Source organism: Chaetura pelagica, unplaced genomic scaffold (assembly GCF_000747805.2).
Source record: "Chaetura pelagica isolate M959 unplaced genomic scaffold, ChaPel_1.0 scaffold481, whole genome shotgun sequence".
Taxonomy (NCBI): domain Eukaryota; kingdom Metazoa; phylum Chordata; class Aves; order Apodiformes; family Apodidae; genus Chaetura; species Chaetura pelagica.
The window spans coordinates 8970-28038 of NW_009952255.1; the positions used below are offsets into that span (position 1 = coordinate 8970).

The 19069-nt window shown below is 41.0% G+C and overlaps 1 protein-coding gene across 1 annotated transcript in view; it reads right to left on the reverse strand.

Annotated features, from left to right (window-relative positions):
- Nucleotides 1-4085: 4085 nt before the first annotated feature.
- FYCO1 (FYVE and coiled-coil domain containing 1) overlaps nt 4086-19069 on the reverse strand; it is a 30134-nt gene continuing 15150 nt past the window's right edge. The window contains exons 12-17 of the mRNA XM_010007402.1: nt 17830-18018; nt 17324-17470; nt 8567-8662; nt 6443-6653; nt 4896-5005; nt 4086-4547 (exon numbers count right to left, since the gene is read on the reverse strand). Coding sequence (XP_010005704.1) covers nt 4472-4547; nt 4896-5005; nt 6443-6653; nt 8567-8662; nt 17324-17470; nt 17830-18018 — 829 coding nt within the window. The 3' untranslated portion in view covers nt 4086-4471. The remainder of the gene's footprint in view (nt 4548-4895; nt 5006-6442; nt 6654-8566; nt 8663-17323; nt 17471-17829; nt 18019-19069) is intronic.

The following is a 19069-nucleotide window of genomic DNA, read 5'->3' on the forward strand; positions in this document are numbered from 1 at the left end:
CAGGAAACCCCCATGGGGAAACAGAAATAATTGATAAAAGAAGCAATGACTGGTGGTGATAGGGCCCCTTGTCCTCCTCAGCCCATTCAGATGGCCCCAGCAGCTCAGACAAGCCCTGGAAACTGTTTCTCACATGTGCCAAGGCTGGGACTGTAGAAGTAACCTCAGAGGTGACACATGAAGAGTGAGAGCCTGAAACACACTCAGCCCTTCCTTCCCCCCCACAGCCATACAGTGTGACCCGGGTGCACTGACTGGGGAAAACCAGATGGGTGCCCTAAGCTGCAGGACAGCACTGCTCAGCGTCGTGGGCAACAGGGAGCACAATTGCTGTCCTTGGGGCTGCTTTGTTTTTACCTCCCCGGGGAAGCAAGGGCAGGTGAAGGTGTTTCTCAGCCATGGGGCTCTGCCCTTGCTGGGGGAAGCCTGGCTGCTCCCAGTCACCAGGACAGGGTGGTACTTCTAGCATGGAGACTGGCTCACTTAGAGCTTATCTAAGGCTCTCTGCTGCTGCGCTGTTGTACTGTTTAGATCTGGCCTCTATCCATCAGCATGACAGACTATTTTCTGTTTTCCTTATTTCCTAATATTTTTTCCTGCTTAGAAGTAGGTCATACATACAGTCATCCGATTTATCTTTGGACAAAGCTATCCCTAGGAGGCAGGAAAGGGACACAGCTTCTCAATGATACAGAATTTTATTTTTTTAATTCCTGAGGTTAAAAAAGGAAAAAAAAAAAAAAGCATCCAGAAACGTTCCAGTACACAACCATCTCCATCTCTGTGACTGGACAGACACTGGCATACACAAACCTCTTCCTCCCCTCTCTGGCATGTGAGGTTTGATGTGAGCAGGGTTGGGAATTCTTTGGCAGTTCTAACCAAAAATGCTTCTGAACAAGCTACCGTCTCAGTGATTGAGCATAATTAAAACTATAGTGCAATTTCAGTGCTAAAAAAGGAGCAAAGTCAGGCTTTTGTAGCTTAGCTGCTCTGTAACGTGGTGTACACCCTTGTGCAATAGGTCTCAGTGACTTCACACAAAGCAACATTGAGTAACGTTGAGCAAGGGAACACTGTCACTTTCTTACAGCAACTACATTTTTACTTCACATAAACCTCTGCACAGAAAAAAAAAAACCACCCTCCATCATTCCAACACCCAGATGGAATATCCCATTGCTTATACTGACCACAATGTATACTTTCTTTTTCCCATGAGTATGGGACAATCTTAAATTTATTTCATGATCAATTTTAAATATTTGTTTCCTCTTAACTGTATTGCTGCAGCTAATAAAAGGCCCAATTCAATGTATCACCTGAACACCTGTAAACAAACAGATTGATCAGTGTCCTTGGCACAGCTCACATGAACAAATACTGCATGAATGGAGCTATTTATTAAGTGCTTGAATGGAATAATCTCTTGCACAAACCTATGCTTGTGCTAAGTCCTTTATCAGGTTTCTGTGGTTCCAGTAATAAACCATTTGGGACATTCAAACAAAAGGTGGGTACTAATGACAGGTTCTTTACTGTCTTCTCTACACAGCCTCTGAGGTGTAGAAGACTCCCTCTTCTAAGTGATATGATGAGATTCCTGTTCTTCAACAGTGGATTTGAACAGCTGCACTCCTTTTCACTTATTATACCTTACCAGTTTGAATATATTTCCTCTTTTGAAATATTTTCTGCTTCTTAAATACTTTCCTTAGTCAGAAGCAAACCTTTTCTGTCTTACAGGTTCTGATTCCCACTCTTAGTCCTCTTTCAGAGAGCAAAATATCCATAAAACTACTCTCATGGGGCAGGAAAACCTGAAGAAAAGGTACTATAGAGACTAACATGCTAAGTAAAAACAATCTGGTGTTTTTATTCCCCTTCTCCCAAACATAAGCTTCAGGCAGCCTCAGGGCTGCCTACATGAAAGACTGGTAGGGAAACATTTGGTGTACTAGAATGGAGCCAACTAAGGAGTTACATCAACAGCGGCTTAAAACTATTTGCCTCAGGATGAAGAAATGTTAAGAACCAGGATACTGAGAGGAAATCCAGGTGCAAACCCTTCAAATAATTTTGCATGGAGATATTTCAAATACTTTTGAGCAGAGATGTCATATTTGGCCTAAGAAAGATATTTGACAGTGTCTCTTTACCTTACATTTGGCATTTTAAGAAAGATATCCTAGTAAGATTAGTATTATAACTAAAACAACAGCAAAATGCTTTTAAAAACCACACCTAAAAGTTTAAAGGAAAACTCCAGCAGACTTCAGTAACAGCTCAGAGAAATGGCATAGCATATGGTACAACAGTACTCCCATTTTCAAGCAATAAATAATCTCTTCTTGCCTAATATAAAACATAGCTTCGATACTGAAAGATGCCATAATCCATTAACTGTTCCATGTGCCATTTATTGCCTGCTTATTGCCCACTTCAGTCTCTTGTCCATCTAATTCTCATGCATGCAGCCAGGTAAGGGTTTACTGCATTGCAGCCTGTTCCCTCAGGAGGAGGAACAAACCTGCTGGCACCTTCCACTCACCCCTCTGCCTATCAGAGGCTGGGGACCACACCACCCATATGGGGGAAGAGTGTCTGAAAGGAAGGAAAAGCTGTCCAGAATCCAAGTGCTCCAGGAAAGGTAGCCATTCTTGTACAATCCTTTCAAGATTAGTGTATTTACACAGTGTTAACAACTGGAATGAATATTAGCAACATTTAGCTTTACCTGCAGTATTCTTTCCTTTCCTACCATCAGGAATTTCCCTCTATCTCAGCTGCTACTATGTAAATATTCATGATTTGTCTTGTGATGTCCATCTTTTAAACAACCAGCCTTTTGCCACAGGAGATCTCCTATGGCTAATGGATGGGACTAGAATCACATAAATATCAAATGAACTCTCCCAATTTCCCTTCCTATCGAGCTGCTCCCTCCAATCCCCTGCCTTTGTTTTTTACATTTTTAAGTTTGCCCTCTGTTTTCCTTCCCCTCCTCTAAATAATTTGCTTCAGCTTGTCCTCTTTTCTTCTTTCCCTTAATGTTTTCTTGTCTCTCTCCCACCAAGACCCCTGGTATAACCAGCTTCAGCTGCCACCAAGTGCTGACAGGGCTTCCAGCAGGCTGAGCTGGCTGTCTACCAACTGCTGCCCTAAAACCTTGGTTTCCTAGGTTTCCTTGGGCCAACCATAACATGAGAGCTCAGACATACCTAAAATGATGAGGAGGGGTGGTTGGCAAAAAGAGCTTTTCTTCTTTCTCCTGCCAAATGTTTTTGGTATTTTTTTTTTCCCCCCCCATCAGAAGACAGGGTTTTTAAACAGAAAGATCTGCTTTCAGATATTTTGACAAAAAGTTGAAACTCTATTTAGAAAGCAGACAGTTTGTGTGGAAATGTTGTATAAATAAGAACCCAGTCTTCTCTTAAAAGGCAGAATTCACAGCCAGCTCTCTCCCCAGATCTGAGATGGAAAGTTATTAGCTGGCTAGGGCAACTGCAAGGGTTAGGAAATGGGCAGAATACACTAACACTGGGTGGAGAGCTCATCAGAGCTGGATAAGCATTCAGTTTTGGATGGACTTTTTGGGACCAATTCAAACATTATTGCTACCTTCCACTTGGTCTAAAGAGAGAGAGACTGATAACAACATCAGAATCCATGCTTTCCTGTGAATGCTGATGATAAGTTGCTAAAGCCAGAAAAAGGAATGTTCCTCTTCCTAATGTCACACAGTGAGCAGTACTTCAATTCTACAATTTATGCTCCTGATTCTGCCACCAGCTTACAGATTATGGTGAGCAAAAGCAACAGGAGTTGCTGCTTCATGTTGCATTGTTTTGTAACTGGCATTCAGTACCAAAGCATTTGTAAGAGCCATTTAGGACTTACCAAATCTCAGCCCCAAAATGTAAAAAAACCCCTATGTTTGCTGTCTATAAAACTTGGAAAAGGTACAAAATTCTAGATGGATTACAATATATGCCTGTGATGATTGAAGTATTGCATAGTTGTTGTTCTGACTGTAAGAGCAGTACAGCAGAAGAGAAATAGTTTTGTTTACTCCTCAGTAAAGAGTCAACAAAAATATGCATTTTTCTTTAAGTTTCCTTTTGAAGGATTATTTTTTTTTAAGAAAAGTGATTAAGTTTTCAGTGGAGAATTTCAGTTTGCATTTAGACACTCCCACAATGACATTTCTCCCCACTGCATAATTTGGTTGGAACATTATTTGACCTGTTAAATCAAACAACATGGCTTTTCAGCAATCTGTACACAGTACAGAACCATTAGTGTTCCTAAAAAGGCTTCAATTTTTTAGTGTATACATGTGCTCTAAGTGCATTGTAACTATTGCATAGTTTCAAAGTCTTCAAACACAGTGGTAACCATAATGCTTACATGTACATAAATAACAGCATTTCTTAAAAATGTAATTAAAAACAACACAGTAGAGTCAAGGCTATGGAAAATCACTTCCATCATAGATGACGGGTCGTTCAACAGTCAAGTGATAAAACACTCTTTTTGAGATAAACCTGTCAGGGTGAAAAAAAAGAACAAGATGGCCATGTTAGTTCTAGCTCAACTAGAGAGAAAGCCTTAAAAGTCTATTCAGTCTTTCAGTTTATATTCAGGCAAATAAATGACTGGTGTTGAAAAGAACTATGCCTGTGCAAGGACTGTCAGGTCTGCTGTTAGGAAGATGACAGTCACAACTAATACTGTCTTGGAAAGAGTCACAGATGACTGAAAATTTCTTGGCAAGCTGGGACCAATTTCTCATACTTATTACTGAATGGCAGAATAATCATGGTACATGCAATCAGTCCCACAGTCTGTAAAATCAAGCTTGTCTCACCTTCTCTCACCCAGCTAGGGCCTACCTGGAGAATGTGTTGTCAAATATCAGTGTGTAGATCCCAGCGTTTCTGACCTTCACCTGACCTCTGATAGTTTCCTTATGAGAGTTGCAGCGGGTCATAGGAATAAGAACCTGGAATTCAATACAAATCAAGACTAATTGACCTATAAATTGACATTTGACTTCAGAAAAATACTGAGAATTGAACCATCTTCAAAATCCCACAGTATATATCTTCCTGCAATACCATTTGGTTTCATTGATAAGCATGAAAAATTCCCACAAACTCAACAAACCTCACAGTGAGACATCCATTTTCCTTTGACTGCCTCTTCACAGCATTAAGCTACTAAACTCTACTTGAAAGATAGAATCAAATCCTAATCCTCGTAACATTGTTAATCTAAGCAAGTTTACTAAAATCAGCAGGGCTGAATTAAATCTATACAAATATATCCAAGACCACGATTTAGTTAAATTGGTCTCTTAGTATGTGCTTTTGCACTCCTTGTACAATAAAATAAGCTTTCTCAGTAAATCTTAACTGTTTATCTAAATTCACAGCAAAACTGTGTGTAACCACCTGTCTTGCTGTAAAACCCTAGCAGAGACTGTCAGAACAGCAGCCGATTGACAGCCCTATAAAACCCAAAGTTGTATCAAGTAGGTATATGAAGACAGAAGCAACATTTCATATTCATTCAGCCTCCAGATGAAGAGAAAAAGAAATTTTACATCCAGTTCATTACCCAGGAGTGAATTAACCCACGCTACATAAATATCTTACTCCCACAGTGAAATCTCAGCCTTAGAGCTCCCCCTGCCATGACGGGTTAAACCAACAGCTGCCTGGTCTTCAGCAGAGCTTTGCAATGAGCTGAGTAACACAGAATCATAGAATAGTCTGGGTTGAAATGGGCCTTTAAAGGTCATCTAATCCAATGTAGATTAACTTAATCCATAATCCTTGTGAAACAGAGACAACGCAGATAAAAATGGGTACGATGGGCACTGGCAAAGTGATTTAGCAAGATGTGGGCACACTATCAAAGCACTGAAATATATTCTGGACTTTAAGAAATGCAGGTGAACCCAATTAATTAATAGAAGCATTGAATGGTTTGGGATGGGAGGGACCTTAAAGATCATCTAGTTCCAACCCCTCTGCATGGGTGGGGATACCTCCCACCAGTTAAGGTTGCTCAGAGCCCCATCTCTGCTTAAGAGCCTGGCAAGATCAGCCATAAGCAACTTACAAAGTAAGTAATATTAAGGAAGGAAAAAAGAAGAATTTTGCAGGCTTGGACCTTCACTTTTGCTTAATAATAGTGAGTGAATTTTAGATACAGCTACAGTGCTTTCCACTCAACTTTTGCAGGCAATACTAAATAATTAAAGATGCATCTCTGCCTTTGGGAGAACTGTAGCTTAATAGAAGAAACAAGTCCTCATAATGAAATAACACCTGGTACTCTCATGGAGGCCTACTGGCTGTATCTGCTGACTCCTCTAGGCAGCTGATTGTAGTGAACTGCAGTTTCTAAGATAGTAAGGACACAAGGGGCTTACTTTGCACTGATCCAGTGGTGTGTCTTCTGATTCTTGGAAGACGACACTGAAGGAGATGCTTTTAGGGTCTGATGAAAAGATCCAGCTAATAGTTAGCCCCATCTCTGTAACAGTGATAGGAATGATACTGTAGGTGCTGGATTTAATGAACAGCTCTCTGTTGCTTTCCCCAAAATTTAAGATCTCTTCCACTGTAAGGGGTAATTTGACCCTGTGAGGGGGAAAAAGACAATCACTTAAAGAGATCCAATCTCATTACTCAGACTGAAACCACAGTAATAATTTTCCACCTCTTTGAGGCAGACTCTACAGCATCTTAGGGACAGGTTCACAAGATGCAGGAAAATTCAGCCTTGGATGAAGAGAACTACAGAAAAGATGACTGATATCAAGCACTGCTTTGGCAAATGTGGATATTATTAACTTACTTCATTTCAACTAAAAAAACTATTGCTTGAATACAACTTTTGAGTTACTATGATTAATAAAGGAGTATTCTGCCCTCTACTGTTATTTTTAAACAAAATTTTAAACAAAAATGAGTCCATTTACTCACCTTTCTAGGTATCATTTGTAAAGGAAGTAAGGACCAGGAGTACAGAGAGGACAGATGGGCAGAAAGTGAACAGCGGCTCTGTCTAGATCCTCTGGAGTACCTACTGCTACAGCTTGGTCCATTTTACCCCAGCAAGCTGCATAAAAGCTGCCTGAAAGTTCTTCCAATTAAAAACTAAGTTCTCAGCACCCAGATGACCCCTAGTCCTGAAGCATTAAAATCTCCCCTCTGATTTGCTATCTACTCCAGGTTGCAAACAGTGAGGCCCTATAACAGTAGAATGCTGCTTATTTTCTTTGTGGGAAACTTGTAATTTTTAAGAGCTGAGGATCTCACTTACAATACCCTAACTAAAGCTAATCTAACATATCATTCTTTAAGCCAAATAAATTATTTCCCAATCAATGATATCAGAGTAAGTCACAGGACTGTGATTTTTTTTTCCACCAGCTGTCAAAACCCAACACATTTTCCAGAAGATATCACATAGTCACCATGATGATTTGCTGTTACAGAGGAGTTCAGTATCCAACCATGACTACACCATGGCTAGGGATCCCAGCTGCTTTATTATGGTAACTATTATACCCTGGCCAGAAAGCTAGCTTTATATCAAGCATTGATGACCTTGTTACTTTTTTCTCTTAGGTGAAATAACTACTGGAGTGTCTCAGGTGATCTTTGATTTTAATAAACTAATGATCAGTCTTGGTTTTGCCCTACAGCCCAGCTATGATTTTAGTTACTGCTTCATTTACCAGGTCCTCTGAACTGCAGCAAGAATGTTGAAGCATGGATTAATTTATCTCTCTGCATTTAAAAGTTTAAAACATTCCCCATAACTAAGCCAAAATTTAAGCGCTAGGTTTAAGGGGACAGTGAGCTAAAGGAAATTTCTCCAGGTCTCTGGCATTTTCATGTTAGATTCCCTTCTTGGCTGTGAAAATGATGTTCTGTATCACTACTGCATGTAACTATTGATTTCTGAGCAGGATACATGCAGAGAATTGTGCACCCAGAGTTCACAGATGTTTAACAGAGGCTCAGCTGAACATTTTATGCTAGGGCCTATATCAGCCAGAGCAGTCAAGACAGTTTCTGTGAAGCAAGTAAGTAGGGGCTAACAATAAAAATTAGACACATGCTCCAAAAGGCCATGAATTCCCTCCTTGTGACAAAGGTCAGACTAGCACAGCTCTCCCTGACTTCCCCTTTCTGTTTATTTCAGAGACTACTAGAACTACACAGCCTTTTCTCTGAGCCCCTGTCCTCTTCATAGCATCTCCTGCAATAATAATAGGAAGGAAGGTTTTCTGATGTGATGTGGACACAAATCTTTTCTTCTTACTCCTCACTTGCACTTAAAGCTTTCCAGGACCAAACCCTGGCTGACTGCTGCTGCTCTGTTTAATTAAGCTATACTCTCTGCTTTCCCTCAGACTAAATTCTACTGTGGGACACTAGTAAGTAGCTCTTCCAGAAGTCTACAAGACTTGTGCTCACATCACTGATATCTGAGCTCAGCCTTCATTCTTTCAGCCTGATAATAATGAAACTGTTCTGCTTACATGATTTCTCCAGACTTCAACAAGCATATCTCAGCATCTTGAGCAACTTGCCATTCTTCTGATTCATCAAAGGTTGAAGAATTGCACGTGCTGTTTCTAGGACAAGAGAAAAAAAGAAAGCCATGATTCTCTGAGTAGTATGTGGTCAAACATCATCTGTGTCTGATGTCTCCCTAAAAATAGAAACGTTTTGATAGCCATGATGCAAAAATCTAGAATTCTTACTTTCTGCATTGCATTTGTGGCCCCAATCTGCTGACCACACCACATAAACATAAAACTGTTCCTATCCTGGTTTCATGACCTAAGAGGAATACATACACCCAGAAGATCTCTTCAACAGTCTTAAGATGAATTCCCTACTGAGGTGCTACCAGGTTTGAAAGATTCTATAGCAGGTAGAGGCCTTGATGGAGGGCAGACATAAGCAACACAATCCGAACTCTTCACTTAAACAAAGCCTGCACAGGGGTATAACATTTGCCCTGGATTTAACCTGTGAGGTGCTTTGCAAGCATATTATCCAGTCCCTTACTCTGACAATGATGCATAAGACACATTTTATCACTTTAGAATGACTAGCATGTATCTTATTTTCCTACAAGAAATATAGGAGGATTCAAACCCAAATACACTGAAGAAGCTGTTACAGGATGACAAAGCAGGATGTCTCCTCCCCACCCTGATGTGTCCAGGAGACCAGAGGAAGTACATGGAAGAACCTGTCATCCCCTCCTTACCACAGAAAGGGTGCATGGTCTGGATGAACACTGTGCTATGAGTTACAGGGCTGGGACACAGGGAGAATAATGAGTCTGAGGGTCAGCAAACAAATGTTGATAGTTTCAAAGTAAGTTAGAGATTTTCTAACTGATACTTACTTTGCTTCTCGCCATTTCAGCAGGTTGATAACGGAGCCAATTAGGCTGTCATTCCCAGAAAAATTACAAGGATTCTTATATACAGGGAACCAACTGGTTGGTTCCTTCCAAAACCAAGGTAGGAGACCTGCATGGATGAGTAGGGGTCTTCTGGAAAAAAAATTAGAGGAAAGAAGGAAATTTACAGAATGTGGAAAACAGGTCTGGCCACTTGGGAGGAATACAGGAATGTTGTAAGAGAATGCAGGGATGCAATGAGGAAAAATAAGGCCCACCTGGAACTAAAGCTGGCAAGGACCATCAAGGACAACAAGAAAAGTTTCTTCCAGTACATCAATAAAAAAAGGAAGAACAAGGAAAATGTAGGCCTGCTGATGAATGAGGTGAATGCCCTTGCGACTGATGACACAGGGAAGGCAGAGTTATTGAATGCCTTCTTTGCTTAAGTCTTCACTGCAAAAGCCAGACCTCTTAAATCCTAGACCCTGGACATAAGAGATAAGGTCTGGAGAAAGGAGGACTTTCCCTCGGTTAGAGGCCACTTAGCCACACTGGGCATCCATAAATCCAAGGGCCCTGATGGGATGCATCCACAAGTTCTGAGACAGCTAGCATATGTCAATGCTAGGCCACTCTCCATCATCTTTCAGAGGTCATGGACAACAGGAGAGGTGCCTGAGGATTGGAGGAGGGCTAATGTCACTCCAGTCTTCAAGAAGAGCAAGAAGGAGGACCTAGGGAACTACAGGCTGGTTAGTCTCACCTCTGTCCCTGGGAAGGTGTTAGAAAAAAACATTCTAGATGTCATCACAAAACATGTGAAAGCAAAGAAAGTCATTGGGAGAGGTCAGCTTGCATTCACCAAGGGGAAATCATGCTTGAGCAACCTGATTGCCTTCTATGACATCATTACTGGCTGGCTAGATGAGTGGATGTTATCTACTTTCAGCAAGGCTTTTGATACTGTCTCCCATAACATCCTTGTTAGGAAACTCAGGAAGAGTGTGCTTGATGAGTGGACAGTGAGGTGGATTGAGAGCTGACTGTGTGACAGAGCTCAGAGGGTGGTGATCAATGGATCAGGGTCAAGATGGAGGGCAGTAACCAGTGGTGTCCCCAAGGGGTCAATACTCAGTCCAGTCTTGTTCAATGTGTTCATCAATGACCTGGACGAGGCAACAGTGTATCCTCGGCAAGTTCACTGATTATAACAAACTGGGAGGGGTGGCTGACACTTCAGAGGGCTGTGCTGTCATCCAGCATGACCTGGACAGGCTGGAGAGTTGGGCAGAGAAGAACTTCATGAGGTTCAATAAGAGCATGTATAGGGTCCTGTACCTGGGGAGAAAGAACCCCAAGCACCAATATAGGTTAGGGGATGACCTGAGGGAGAGCAGTTCAGAGGAGAAGGATCTGGGAGTCCTGGTAGATAGTAAATTATCCATGAGCCAGCAGTGTACCCTTAGTGCCAAGAAGGCCAATGGAATCCTGGGTTGCATAAGGAAGAGTGTGGCCAGTAGGTCAAGAGAGGTCATTCTCTCCCTCTTCTCTGCCCTGGTGAGGCCCCATCTGGAATACTGCACCCAGTTCTGGGCTCCCCAGTTCAAGAGAGACAGGGAACTATGAGAGAGAGTCCAGAGGAGGGTGACAAAGATGCTAGGGGGATTGGAGCATCTGTCTTATGAGGAAAGGCTGAAAGAGCTGGGACTCTTTAGCCTGGAGATGAGAAGGCTGAGGGGAGACCTTGTTAATGTATATAAGTATCTAAAGGGTGAGTGCAAGGAAGATGGAGACAAGCTCTTCTCAGTAGTTCCCAGTGTCAGGAGGAGGGGCAATGGGTATGAGAACATAGGAAGTTCCATTTAAACATGAGGAAAAACTTCTTTACAGTGAGGGTGACAGAGCCCTGGACCAGGCTTGCCCAGGAAGGTTGTGGAGTCTCCATCTCTGGAGATATTCAAAACCCACCTGGATACAGTCCTGTGTAAAGTGCTCTAGGTTATCCTACTTCAGTGGGAGAGTTGGGCTAGATGATCTCTAGAGGTCCCTTCCTACTCCAGCAATTCTGTGATTCTGTGAAAACCAGTGGAAGCTAATAAAATGTAGTATCACTTAAATATGCTTCTGAACCATCAAGTGTAATAATTGCCACACATTCTTTAGATCAATTCTTAAAACCAATGCACAGTTCAGCATAACCTGCTGCTCAGAAGCAGCCTTTTGGCACCATGGCACGTCAGATGATACAGGGCTTATATACTCTGAACTTGTACGCCTCAATGTTAACTCTAAGGTCTATCAGCTTTGACCAACTTGATACTATTATTTTTGCCACCAAAGCACATATGAGCCAAACCAAACTAATGACACAAGGCAAATTAATCTTTCTCTTGATCTGAGTGTTCTCACTAGCATTTCCTGTACCACAGTTTATTTTTAGCGAGGTCTTTAGTACCAGTAAGGCAGTATGTCAGGAAGAATATGCAAACCATCACACAAAGTTTGTTCTTGGAGTGTCCCAAGTGATCCTTGGCTATTTTATTCCCATGCTAGCCATGCTCATCTGCTTCTCACCAATTATTAGAACCTTACCACACACCATGAATTTTCAAAATACACATCTTTTAAAAAAAACTATTTTCTGTAGTTGCCATATGTATTCTTACTCAGTAACCCTATACTTCCTTGACACTGACAAATGCTCTAAAACTTACTGCCTCACATAATGCAGATGCAACAACCCTGTACCTGCTGTAAAACTGCCTAGAGAATCTGGCAATTATTTACAGCTTTTTTTAAAAAAAACCTTTTTCCCTGTTTTTAAAATACTGAGATAGGGAGCCTGCATGAAAGAGGCAATAAAATCCCATTAGTATAGACACCGCAATCAACTTTAAGCCAACCTGTCTTAATCATGATACTTAGTGTTTCCTGCTTTTCCTGGTCAGAGCTGATCTTAAGACAAAGGTGATAACTGAGATAACTGAAGGAGATTTTCAAAAGGTGTAAGAAGCTGAGATAAAACATCATTCTTCATTACATAAAGCTGACTTGGACATCGTGACTCCAGAGGGCCTGGAGACATTCGCCAAACCTCTGGCCTGCTGGTTTTCCAAGATATGTGTTTGTTAACAAAATAATACAGCAGTTTTGATTCAAAGATATTACAGATTTTAGTTTAGCTCATTAATTTAATGAGAATTTCTGGATTAAAAGTATACACACTTGAATCTTCATGCTGAGTTTCATGTGTGGTTGGGCTTTTTTTTTTTTTTGTATTTTCCAACTTGGGAGATGGTCTCCACCCATACTCTTTTAGCATTCATCTAAAATTTCTATAATAAATAGCATTTTCACCTTCCTTCCATCTACTGTCAGGTTGATGGCCTGAATCTCCCATACACATCCTTGTATCTCAGTTCTGATAACAGAGCTTATGATCCCAGATGACTGGGCCACCTGTCAACACTAGGGACATTATACCCACCACATGTGAGCTGTAACACTGAGCAGTGTTTCCTTAGATGCAAAGCCTCACACCCTAATTCCCATGCATTCTTTGCATCATTACATCTTTCCAGACTGTTTTTCCTGGCATCCCCTTGGCACCCTGCTTCCTTGCCAGAAAGCTGAGGATTCCTTAATTGTTGTCCTTCCTTATTCCCACATTCTCTAATTTTGACCTCTTCTCATTTACCAGTGGGAGGTAAAAAAGTGCATGGGGGGCAGTGCAGGGCAGAGTATGCAAAAGCTCCTGCAGAGAGTAGGAGAACAGGGGTGGAGACTGGAACAGGGAAAAGAAAGAAGGAATATTGGAGAGAAGAGTGAGGGCTTTATGCATCTGTGGACTGCTGCTGCTGAAGGCAAAGTTGGGTTTAGCCCAAAGGCTGTAAGTCCTTTGCATCACAACATTAAAAAAAAACAGGTTTAAGGTGTTTCAAACCATTCATGCAATAACCATGCTCACTCTGGATGTTCCTTTTCTCCCCATTATCACTCAGTCCTTCCTACAAATCACTGCAGCTCAGTGGTACCTGACCCTTGCCAGAAACATTGTGTTTTTTTCGCCCCTAGAAAACAGCTGCTTAGGCAATCATTTTCGTACTACAGAATCTCTCATTTCTCCTACAGCGAAATGGTGCAATATCCTTAAAAATAACAGCAGGAAGGAACGTGCTGTGTTCTCACGTCTGTGTGGCAAGTAAAGCTGCTATCCCAACACACAACTGCAAGGCAGGCTTTGCCAGCAGAGGGTGGTGAGAGGTGCTCCCATCCCCGGCTGGTTCTGCGCAGGGCAGGGAACTCTCCAGACCACACAGTTCCCTCTTCTGGCTCTGCTGGCACCTTGCCCGGCCATGTGAGCTGTAATTAGGTCAGGGAAGTGTGTTATGAGTCATTAAGGAAAAAAGAATCCCAAACAAAGCAACCACAGTCAGGCAGAGATGTCCTTTCTACCAAAAGCAGTACTAAGGTGTGAATAAAGTCTTTGCTTCTGTAATAGGGCAGTGGTAATTTTTTCTTTCTTTTTACTTTTTTTTTGTGTACACCTCTGCCATCTGTTATCTCGATTCTGCTGCTGCAACATTTCCTGCAGGCATGTAATTTCTTTGATATGTTATAATGGAAATACAGTGCACTGGTTTACCGTGGGAACTCTGGCACTTGCTATGCAATATGCTGACCTTTGTTTTACAGCACAATCTACGAATGTGAATGCTTTAGAAATAAGAGAGTTCAGAAAAAACAACCCTTCAAAAGAGAACCCATGAGTCTTGAAGCAGCAGGAGGTACTGCAATTGCACAACTTCTCTCAGCTTCTCACAATAAGATTTCAATCAGGTTGCTCCAAACTCACATTACAGACCTGAAAGCATGAAGCTGATTAATCCTAACCACAGGAAAAGAGCTGCTTCACAGTCAGAGTGATGCTGGTATGACATCTATTTTACCTAGCCACATGCCTGTGCAGCTTATGACCAAGATGAGTTTTATTTGGTTCTGAACTGACTTGTACCAATAAAGGCATTCTCTGAAAATCTGCTGTCATTAACTAATGCTGTTGTAATAATTTCATGTAGCTTCAAGGAAAGAACTGCAGGGACATGGTTAAGTAAAGAGAACACATGAAAAATAAAACAGTAAACACCAAAAGGGACAAGAAGAAAAGAAAATGTCCTTTAAGACAATTCACTGCTTTAAGCACCAGCTCTCATTTCCAGTCCAGCAAGGACTCACACCCATTTTTGAGGTAAGGCCAGTGCAAAAACCTCACCCAGACACTCAGAGCGAGACAATAAAAAAACCCCCTGTCAACACAGCATATTCTGTCTGTTTGGACCTGTCAGCCTCCTTTCTCTTCCCTTTCTTGGCTGCTCATCTCCCTCCCTTTTAGAACTGCACCAATTAGTTCAAATCTCTGGCAAAAAAAAACGGAATAGCTTGGACTATTTTCAGCAGAATCCCAATAAAGAAGTTCAGCCTGAAAACTTACTTATTTGTAAGCATTCCTCATACATGTATTCAGCAAGCACAGTCTTGGATCCTTTCTGCCTACCTCAGGCACAGTATCAAAGCAAATTCTAACCCATATATTCAGTTTCATGCAAAGAGAACGTTACTTGGATGCCAGGGGATTTTTACTTAAACTTCAAGATTGCTAGGCCACATTTAACTGGACATTAAAAAAAAAAAAAAAAAGAAAAAAAAAAAAGACTGAAAGTCTATATGAAGTCAAGGTAGTCCACCAGTCCAGTACGGCCAAGAAATCTGCAGCAGTGAAACCCATAGCTTACAAAGTCCCGGAATTGCAGATCTCTGGAAGGTGGGAGAAAACACGCTGGCATATTATCAGTACATAGGCTATGGGCCTTTACCCTATAACACCTGTAGTATCAAATGCTGCATTATCTGGTCATGGGCTAAGCTACACTCAGGCTTTGGGTGCACATATACCCCTCCCCACAGAAACAAGTGAGAAAACTTCAGTGCTGTCACAGTCAACACTCTGCTTTTTTTACTCAGCACGTGCCGCGCCATCATCTGACTCACACATCAGCTTCTGCATCTCTCCCATAACACAAAACCACAGCAACAACCTGAGGTGCTCAGTCATCCACAGTGTAAGGCCACTCTCCTGCATTCTCCTCCACCGTTCAGGCTAGTGAGACCTTCCCTTCCAGCATTACAAGTGCCATAGGGAAGGGCAGGTGTGGCCTGCTTTCCCCGCAGAGTGTCTCAAGCTCCAAGGATGACTGCAGTAGGACTCTCCCTCAGCTCGTAACACTAATGAACCAAGAGCAACAGAGGATAAAACCCTGTTTCCTGTCTTTCCTGCCTATGGTCTGTGAACAAGGGGAGACGGACAGTCTTTAAAAGTTTACATGATACAAGTAGGATGGGTGCCTTGAAGAATAGTATTCCATAATTGGTGTCAATCTTTCCTTTCAGCTTGAATACTTTGTGGAACAATGCTAATCTAGCCCAGTTCCAAACTGAAAAAAATGGTGACACACATTTATTTCTTTTCTCCTGGTTGCATTTCTCAGAGGTAACTCACCTGGGATAGAGAGCATGAACTAGTACTACATTACACCTTTTTTTCTTCCTAAAACAAACAAACCAAAAATCCTCCACTGCAAACTGTCCCTTTGCAAAACAAAAAAGCACTAACTTCACAAGAATATTGTGAAGCTCAGTCCATTCAAGCCTGCCCAATGCATGATAAACATGAATAAGCTCTGTGTCAACAGTCTACAAAACGGGCTAAATACATAGAACTTATTTAGCAAGAAATAAAAATGTAGAATTTTGAAATTTTTTTCCAAATATACAAGTCTGGACAGTCTGCCTTCTACCCAAACTGCAAGTCACTGTGGTTTATGCCGGAAATGGGTCTGCTGAGGTCAAAAGAGTCTAGGTCTGCTTTCTCAGCAGCCAGCTGGTTACTCCGTGGCTATTTTCAGTTTAGCAGTTCAATTTATTGTGCTTAATTTGCTGCTCAGAAGCAAAACAAGTCCAGAATTTAGGTGAAATTTCTCTTTTTTCTTCTCAAATATATAAGCGTTTTTGAAATAGATTTTACAGAAAATAATTTTTTTTAAATATGTGAAAATATCTGAAAAATAGCAAACCTGTATTTTGCATAAGCATGGATGTACATTAAACTGTAACACCACAACTTAGCTTGCAAACTGAGTATTCAGATAATCAGATTGCCTTAGATATTCCTCATTGCTAATTGATGTACAAATAGAAACAGATGTAAAAAAATCACTAAGATGTCATTCACTCTCATTTTCTTAAAAAAAAGAACAATCTTATGCAAGATTTAGCTGTACAATTTCTGTTCTTCTTCTATTCTGTAAGCTGTTATCTTTAAGGTACTATGGAATCCTACAGACACAGACCAGTTGCTTCACACTCAGCTCAATGAAACCTGTCATAAAAAGGGCACATCTTTCCTTATCTTTTCTCCACCTCCTTGCTCTCTTGATATTAAGTAACGGTAAGTTTGACAGAGTATCACTTAGCTCCTATTATAAGTCAGGCACGAATGGCCAGTGTTCCAGTGTGACCTGCAAGCCGATTTTAAGGGTGACAGCTGGCTTGATGACAGCCCAGAACAGGGACAACTACTCTATGCTGTGGTGAAGGAGATGGTGGAAGAGGATGAAACTGTTTGGATTTATTAGATTTCATGCTAATTGTGCAAATAGGCACAAATTATTTTGTGTTGGTCTACTGACCATGTGCCTGGGAACATAAGTGTCTTCTTTTTATGTAGAGGTTGGCTACATCCACTGAAGGGAAAAAAACCCCACCACTCCAAACAAAACCCAAGAGTCCCCTCTCCATGAAGCAAGCAGTGTTTACTCACAGATCTGTCACACTTTGATCCAGAGAATCTCTCTCCATTTGACTTTCATCATGGAGAGAGTCTGATTCCTGTACTTGGCACAGCTCCTCATCAGTGATTATATCAAATGCTGCATCATCTGGTGGTTTAGAGGCTTCATTTGCAAGTGTGCCATAAAACAACATGAAAAGAAATATAAAAAATATTAGCTGATTGTCTGGAAAGTAAAGAAGCCAAACTTGTAAGGGGAAGACTGGCCCATTCCTCTACTATTACAGAAGCACTAGGTAATCACTACAACCAACTGAAAACCTCAGGCTGACCAACACTCATTTAGTATACATGCAAATTTCTGTTAATATGGACCAAATTCAAAGATAGCACTGAGTCCCACCCTGAATACACTCCACAAACATGCAGGTACATGGAGCAGGATGTGACCATGTGGTTTCTTGGAGAATGTCTAACAATCCTACTTACTCCTCCACAGCATGCAAACAATACACTAACCCAAATTCCTCTCAGATGGTGACACAGGTGATTCCAATGAAGCTGGTGATCCTTCCTGGTTGGCACTGGATCCAGAGTCATCTGTACTGTCCACAATGACTCTAGGCTTACTAAAGCAAGCTCTGCAGCAGCGCTCCTTTTTTCCACCTGGCTTTGTCACCATGTAGTTGTTACAGCAGTAGTAGCAGAAAATGCGACCACACATTCTAGAAATGATTCAAAACCAAAGGTGTTAGAATGGTACCACATACAGGTGGAACATATCTACAGGACAGAGCTTGGGGCTCTGTCATAATGGTCTTGTTCTCTACAAAATCCAAATGCTACATCCATGGCAGAACTCACCACACAGTCTGTACTGCGTTCTGAGGTGAAGCAAGTTTTCTAGACAAACACAGGACAGAAATTCACATTCATACTTTGCTTAATAAATATGGAAAATAGAAAAAAAACCCCATAGAAATAATAGAAAGATATATATAGTTATTTAAATATAAAGACACAAACCAATTAAATACCCACAAATATGCAAAACAAATGATACATATTAAATACAAAGGAAATATATTTTAAAACATTACACAGACTGAATCTCATGTTCAGTTAGAGCAAAACTCTATTTCATTTTAAGGACTGTTAGAACATGCCTATATTTATCTCCTGAGTAATCACCCTTCTCCCCTTCAAACAGGGAAGGAGGAACAATACTGGACACATACAGGTACATTCATCCTGCCCTCTCTACTCTGCAGACTCTCAGTATTAAACCTGTCAACACATTTTAATGAAAACATTAAAACTTCAATGGAGAAAAGCACCCAGCAGGGATAACTTTTATTTGTGAAGTCTTAGTGGTTTTGTTTTTCATGATAATTTAAATCATTAATAGGTGAAAATATGAGCAGGTATCACAGATTTTAGCAAAAATGAGTATCCACTTACATATACTTGAATAAATCTAGATCAGGTAACTTGTGACTCCAAGCAGGCTAAATGTATAGGAAATATTTAGTATTAACTTTTTAAAAAAGATTACTCTGCAATCAGTAATTATCTCTGAACATATCTAGAGCAAGCAAGCAAACACAATTGCGCAGCATGTTGGATTTGTTCTGGACTATTTCTATCACAACAACAAAACCATCTTAGTGGATATTGTTTTCAGCATGCACAGAGAATTATAAATATATTAAAAACACAGTCCTTCAAAGAAACAGACTATGTAGGGTGTGATTCTCTTAGTTTTCAGAAAAGAGA